Source organism: Erythrolamprus reginae, chromosome 3, assembly GCF_031021105.1.
Source record: "Erythrolamprus reginae isolate rEryReg1 chromosome 3, rEryReg1.hap1, whole genome shotgun sequence".
Taxonomy (NCBI): domain Eukaryota; kingdom Metazoa; phylum Chordata; class Lepidosauria; order Squamata; family Dipsadidae; genus Erythrolamprus; species Erythrolamprus reginae.
Genome location: NC_091952.1, coordinates 53695407 through 53702742, shown reverse-complemented (window position 1 = coordinate 53702742; position 7336 = coordinate 53695407). Strand labels below are relative to the sequence as shown.

General features: G+C 40.3%; 1 protein-coding gene across 2 annotated transcripts in view; it reads right to left on the bottom strand.

The window, feature by feature from the left end:
* Positions 1-446: 446 nt before the first annotated feature.
* The window catches only part of ZNF76 (zinc finger protein 76), a 30745-nt gene continuing 23855 nt past the window's right edge, over positions 447-7336 (bottom strand). For both annotated transcript variants that reach the window (XM_070745313.1, XM_070745314.1), the window contains exon 13: positions 447-2335. In XM_070745313.1, the coding sequence (XP_070601414.1) occupies positions 2276-2335 (60 nt within the window). In that variant the 3' untranslated portion in view covers positions 447-2275. The remainder of the gene's footprint in view (positions 2336-7336) is intronic.

Sequence of the window (7336 nt, the reverse complement as noted above, 5' to 3'; positions counted from 1 at the left end):
GGTTTTTAATAAATATCTACTGCTAAGTTAAATATATAAAGATCAACTTTATATTTTCACATTAGGGAAAAAAAAAATCTCCAGCTAATTTGTCTGTAGCTGAGCGTTTGTCAACTGCCCACTGCTGGCAAATTTGTCCCTGCCTCACTGGTTGCTTTGCATCCTTTTACCTAGGATAAATTCCCATTCTTAACTCTGCAGCAGTCATGTGCCATGTTCCAAATTTACTGGCTATATTGTAGGATGCTTATCTGGGAATTCTTAAAAGTCAAATTAGTGCTGAAAATCCTACCATCAGTACCTAGGGACAGAAGAAAGGCAATATGAGAAGTACAGGAGACCATGAAAAATGTGTGCATTTCGGACCTAGCGTCTTTTTCTCCAAAAATTGTGACGATAGTTATGACCACTGCCCAAAATAAAGAATAAAAACAAGAAAAGTAAGATTTGGCAGCAGCTTCATTAATTTTCTTTATTCTTTGACCTCATTCTCAACGGAATTAAAGTTCTGATTTGTCAGAATCAGCGCACAAAGAGGAACACTCATTTTTCTTAAGCCAATTTCTGTTTCAGTGTTTCAGCTTAACCACATACTGTAACGTTATTGTTTTGGAATTAAGTGCTGGCATCAAGTATAAACACAAAAGAAAGGGGCAATGGCTGAGTAAAGTTTCACAATTGTATAATGGAATATTTCCAAGGATACAAGCCTAAAGTAGATGAAGTCCTACCGAAAAGTCAAATAGCATTGTACATGTCAAAGCGTGTAACTGAACAATGGAATAGGAGATATTGTCCATACACTTACGGTAGCAGTATAATATTTCATGAGTTACAGCAGACAGTAATACAAAAAGATCATCAGTTGCAAATGTAGTAGATGATGCTTTTAAAACAATCCTCTGGGTCTAGCAAGCTCACTGGACAAAACTATTTTCTTATTTCCAATTATATAACATGCATTTGATGGCAGAATACCGTATCCTGTCTGGGACATGTGCGTAATCCATAGTCTGACTCAGTGTGGCCCACAAAACCTCACTTGTTTTTATAGATAATCAAACAACACTTATTACCATTGGTAAGTGACCATCTTCATTAGAATTGGATGTATACTATAAAGTCTTTTTTCTCTACCACCACAATTCTTGATTTAAAAAAATTACTGCTTCTTGGCTATTAAGTAGGCAACAAGGAGAATTTTTTAAAAATATTAATCACTGGTGGTAGGAACAAGTTTAAAATCCCCTTCTGATCTTGTCATTAGGATTCCTGGGGGCAGGAGAATCTATACTTAATTTTCCAAACAAACTAGATATATGGAACTTAAAGAAGAATAAAAAGGTAAAGCTGAAACAGCTACCGGTATTTAAAATAGAAAAACAATTTCAATTTTTTATTAAATACATATCCAAACCTATTATATCTTAAGAGTGAAAGATAATAAAACGTTACACGGAACCAATTTATTTACCCCCAAGTTCAGTGTAGGTTTTTTTTACCTGTCTATAGACTCTTGCTAAGATTTAGAGGTAACTCTGGTATATTAAGAGTGGGGGAGGAAAACTTTCATAATGTTATTGCTTGTCCCCATTGCTATTACATCCTGGATCTTCCACTGATAATCCTATCTAGAGGACACTTCATTGCTTTCATATTGATACTTCTCTAGGACAGTGTTTCTTAACCTTGGCGACCTTAAGATGTATAGACTTCAACTCCTATAATTCTCAGAGTTGAAGTCCACCCATCTTAAAGTTGCTGACTTGAGAAATACTGCTCTAGGTTATGAAGTAGCTGTGATTCCTTTCTGGACATTCACCCCTAAACACATACATTATAAAATTCTGAAATGATAAAAGTCATTGTTGCTGAAATGCAATAAAAGTCCAACTTTAAATGTTTTCTAATCCAAAAGTGGCCATTCCATTAATACGTACCAGAAATGAAAGGGATCTAAATGATTAGACAAACCCTATCTCAGAAGAGTTGATTTCTTAAAGCTTATTTGTTTAAAAAGTGTCAGGCTTCATCATCTCTTCTTGTCAGTTATCAGTATCTACTGACTAGCAGTGAACAACTCTTAAAAATTCTCTCCAGGTCCAATGAGCATTTAGTTCCCGGACATCTGACTCCTGAACTACAGGCCCCTGTAGAATCTCTTGTCTTGTCCAATGACTATTGTTTCTACGTAGCTCTTCACTCCTGTCAGGTGTTGAAAATAAAATCTCAACGTCCATTTTTTTAATAAAGCTGTTTTCAGAATTGCGGCTTCTTAGTGAACTGCTGTAGTTGTCATGTTGATTGTACTTTCCAGGCTCTGCTGCATTTCCAACTACAAAAGAAAATGACAATACACGATTTTCAAACATTCAAATTGGTTTCAACCTGCAGTTGGAGGAGTGATTCCAGGGATGAGTTAAGGAAGAAAAATGATTTCTGGTATTTGATTCCATAACTTTTGCTTTGAAAACTCTTGGAATTTTTGAAGTAATGTATACAATACTCTTGTACTACTCTCAGAAAAGTATGAAATATGGGCCAATAATGCTTTCAACACTCTCTTTGTACTCTTTAATAAACTGCATCTGGGAGTTGGTTGGCTGAGGAGGCCACACCAGAAACAAACAACTCCTTCACAACTCCTTAAGCAAAGATTGCTTAATATAGTAACTGCAATTTATTTTGTTTTAAAATAATAACTATCTTCAAGGAAAGATGGAAGTGGTGAGTGACTCCTTTTTTCATCAATCCTGCAATGCAATAAGAACCATTTGACTTTTTCAAATGAGCGGGTATTTTCTTCAAAAATATAAATTTTAGCTGTAGGCTTCTACCCTGTTAGTCTGTGGTGTGAACTGGCTGTAAGGTAAAGTAGGGATATGGAAGCAGCTTGGTTTTGGTAGAAAGGAATATGACAAAAAAGAACCCAATGTGCTAAATTTATTTTAAAGCAAAAACACCAAATGCCAAATTAACAAATTTCCATCTGTCCGTCCATCACCCTGGGGGGGGGGGAAATTATTGACCCTCTCGGAGAGGGTCCACAACTTGGGCATCCTCCTCGATCCACAGCTCACATTAGAGAAACATCTTTCAGCTGTGGCGAGGGGGGCGTTTGCCCAGGTTCGCCTGGCGCACCAGTTGCGGCCCTATTTGGACCGGGAGTCACTGCTCACAGTCACTCATGCCCTCATCACCTCGAGTCTCGACTACTGTAACGCTCTCTACATGGGGCTACCTTTGAAGAGTGTTCGGAAACTTCAGATCGTGCAGAATGCAGCTGCGAGGGCAATCATGGGCTTCCCAAGGTATGCCCATGTAACAGCAACACTCTGCAGTCTGCATTGGTTGTTGATCAGTTTCCGGTCACAATTCAAAGTGTTGGTCATCACCTATAAATCCCTTCATGGCACCGGACCAGGGTATCTATGAGACCGCCCTCTGCCACACGAATCCCAGCGACCGGTTAGGTCCCAAAGAGTTTGTCTCTTCCGGGTCCCATCAACTAAACAATTCAATTCAATTCAATTTATTATATTTGTATGCCGCCCCTCTCTGAAGACAATGTCGTTTGGCGGGACCCAGAGGAAGAGCCTTCTCTGTGGCGGCTCTGACCCTCTGGAATCAGCTCCCTCCAGAGATTAGAACTGCCCCCACCCTCCCTGCCTTTTGTAAACTCCTTAAAACCCACCTCTGTCATCAAGCGTGGGGGAACTGAAACATCTCCCCCTGCCTATGTAGTTTTCTGTGTATGATATGACAGTATGTATGTTTTTTATATATTGGGATTTCTTGTTTTTTAGACTTTTTAAATGTATTATTGTTATTTTAGATTCTAACTATTAGATTTGTCATTATATACGGTTTTTTATCATTGCTGTAAGCCGCCCCGAGTCTACGAAGAGGGGCGGCATATAAATCCAATAAATGAAATGAAATGAATGAAATGAAATCTAATAAATAAATAATAATAATAACAACAACAACAACAACAACAGTTACTGGCTTTGCTTTATATAAATTATTTAAACTGACAAGAGCTGCTGGGTATTAGTGATTATTATTGGAACACTTATATGCAGAAGTAAATGTAAGGCAAGGAGGAAGCAAAGAAAAAATACAGTAATACCTCATGATACGAACTTAATTGGTGCAAGAAGGTTTGTAAGACGAAAGGTTCGTCCCATAGAAAACAATGTAAAGTCAATTAATCCGTGCAACCAAAAAAACGGCTTTCGGCAACTGCTGGGAAGCCGCGCGGCTGTTTTAAAAGGTGACAGCCGGCCCGGGGGGCTTCCCAGCACCCCCCCGAACCCGGATTCGTGGTTCGGGGGGGTGCTGGGAAGCCCCCCAGGCCGGCTGTCACCTTTTAAAACAGCCGCGCGGCTTCCCAGCTGTCTCCCGAAGCCGAACGCCAAAGCCGAACTTCCGCGTTCGGCTTCGGGAGACAGCTGGGAAGCCACGCGGCTGTTTTAAAAGGTCGCAGCTGGCCCGGGGGGCTTCCCAGCACCCCCCGAACCCGGATTTGGGGTTCGGGGGGATGCTGGGAAGCCCCCCAGGCCGGCTGTCACCTTTTAAAACAGCCGCGCGGCTTCCCAGCTGTCTCCCGAAGCAGAACGCCAAAGCCGAACCTCCGCGTTCGGCTTCGGGAGACAGCTGGGAAGCCGCGCAGCTGTTTTAAAAGGTGACAGCCGGGCTGGGGGGCTTCCCAGCAACCTCCCGAACCGAACCTGGGGTTCAGAAAAATTTTGCCTCTTCTTACAAACTTTGTTCGAGTTACGAACCGGCGTTCGGGAGCCTTCTGGGAAGCCCCACCGCCCGGCTGTCACCTTTTAAAACAGCCGCGCAGCTTCCCAGCAGTCTCCGAACGCTGGTTCGTAACTCGAAAAAAGTTCGTAAGAAGAGGCAAAATTTTTCTGAACCCCGGGTTCGAATCACGAGTTGTTCGTAAGACGAGGGGTTCGTATCTTGAGGTACCACTGTATACTGAATTATATGGAAATATAAAAAGTGGACAGTGGGAAAACACTATAAAAAGATATATTTGAGGAACATAATATATACCACAGATGTATAGTTCAGTTTTAATAATATTTTGCATGCCTGCATGCAAATCAGTTTACCCATTCTAATGTATTTCAGTGTATGGAAACTCAATTTCATAATTCTTATACAAAACGGCTATGTTCCATATATACCCAGCCAACTGTAATTTACTGAATGTACCACTGCTTAACATGACATATGAATGTGGTTGGCATGTTTAGAATATGGGTAAATCCAAGTCAGTGGACTTCACTATATGCAGATTTTATAGAATACTGATTTTGAAGGGACCTCTGAGAACTTACAGCCATCTTTATGCCCGTAGCAACTTATTCCACTGGTTTACTCTTTTCTCTGAACCTTTAATCTATTGTTTGTTGTCCTTTCCTTGTAAGGTACAAAGTATAAATATCTGAAGACCCATAAGTCTTGTCTTCTCCATATTAAAGATTCTTAATTCTTTAAACCTTCCTCACCAAACTTGGATTCCAATTCCCTTGTTATCTTGGTAGTCTTAGAAACATAGAAGTCTGACGGTCCATCTAGTCTGCCCTTATACTATTTTCTGTATTTTATCTTAGGATGGATATATGTTTATCCCAGGCATGTTTAAATTCGGTTACTGTGGATTTACCAACCACGTCTGCTGGAAGTTTGTTCCAAGGATCTACTACTTTTTCAGTAAAATAATATTTTCTCATGTTGCTTTTGATCTTTTCCCCAACTAACTTCAGATTGTGTCCCCTTGTTCTTGTGTTCACTTTCCTATTAAAAACACTTCCCTCCTGGACCTTATTTAACCCTTTAACATATTTAAATGTTTCGATCATGTCTCCCCTTTTCCTTCTGTCCTCCAGACCAGTGATTTTCAACCTTTTTTTAGCCGTGGCACATTTTTTACATTTACAAAACCCTGGGGCACATTGAGGGGGGGGGGGGGTTTGCTAAAAAAAGTTTGCACAAAAAATTCTCTCTCTCTTCCTCCCTTTCACTCTATTTCTCTCTCCCTCCCTCTTTCTCCCTTCTTTCTCTCTCCATCCCTCTTTCTTTCTCTTCCTTCCTTCCTCCCTCTCTTTTTTGCTCTTTCTGTCTCTCTCCTTCCCTCCCTCTCTTTCTTTCTCTCTATTGCTTTATTTCTCTCTCTTTCTCTCTCTCTTGCTTTCTTTCTCTTGTTCTTTCTCTCTCTCTTGCTTTCTCTCTCTCTTGTTCTCTTTCTCTCTCTTTCTCTCTCTCTTGTTCTCTTTCTCTCTCTCTCTTGCTTTCTTTCTCTCTCTGAGCTTCGCGGCACACCTGACCATGTCTCACGGCACACTAGTGTGCCGCGGCACACTGGTTGAAAAACACTGCTCCAGACTATACAGATTGAGTTCATTAAGTCTTTCCTGATACGTTTTATGCTTAAGACCTTCCACCTTTCTTGTAGCCCATCTTTGGACCCGTTCAATTTTGTCAATATCTTTTTGTAGGTGAGGTCTCCAGAACTGAACCCAGTATTCCAAATGTGGTCTCACCAGCACTCTATATAGCGAGATCATAATCTCCCTCTTCCTGCTTGTTATACCTCTAGCTATGCAGCCAAGCATCCTACTTGCTTTCCCTACCGCCTGACTGCACTTTTCACCCATTTTGAGACTGTCAGAAATCACTACCCCTAAATCCTTCTCTTCCTCTGTCTTCCTCTGAATTTGTAGCAATGGGTCATGTCTTGTGTCCAGAACTAGATGCATAATTCCAAACACAGAGCAGGGGGAATATAATAATTTCTGAGGATTTGAACTCTGTGCTCCTGATAATCCAACCCCAAAAATGCCATTTGCCTTTTCAGCACTGGCTCATGTCCCACTAAAAATCTGAATTCAGGTAAACTCCAGTAATCTAACCAATTTGCAGATGAAAGTCCTGAGACCTCCTCTAAATATCCTCAGCTATCTTCATAATACTGCAGTTTTTTCTGAAACTAGATAATGCCCCCTTAAAACTAAAGCCTCATTTGCAATAATATTCTGGCTTAAATATTATGTTGTTAGAACTGTGACTAGTAACTGTAAATATTTGAACTCTCAAGCAGCCGTTTTAACAGCTTTTGGAGTATGCTGCTAGCTTCAAAAATCTGCCACCTAGATTTGTCGCTATACTGTTTGCTTCAAAGGGTTATTAAGCTGATCCACTTCTCACCAAGTGAATATAACAGAATATTTCTGTGCAGGATTTAATAGCTGAAGTAAAATCATTGTACTAATTATCAAATAATTGATTATAATTATGCCTTCCAGGTGGCTTTCTATTC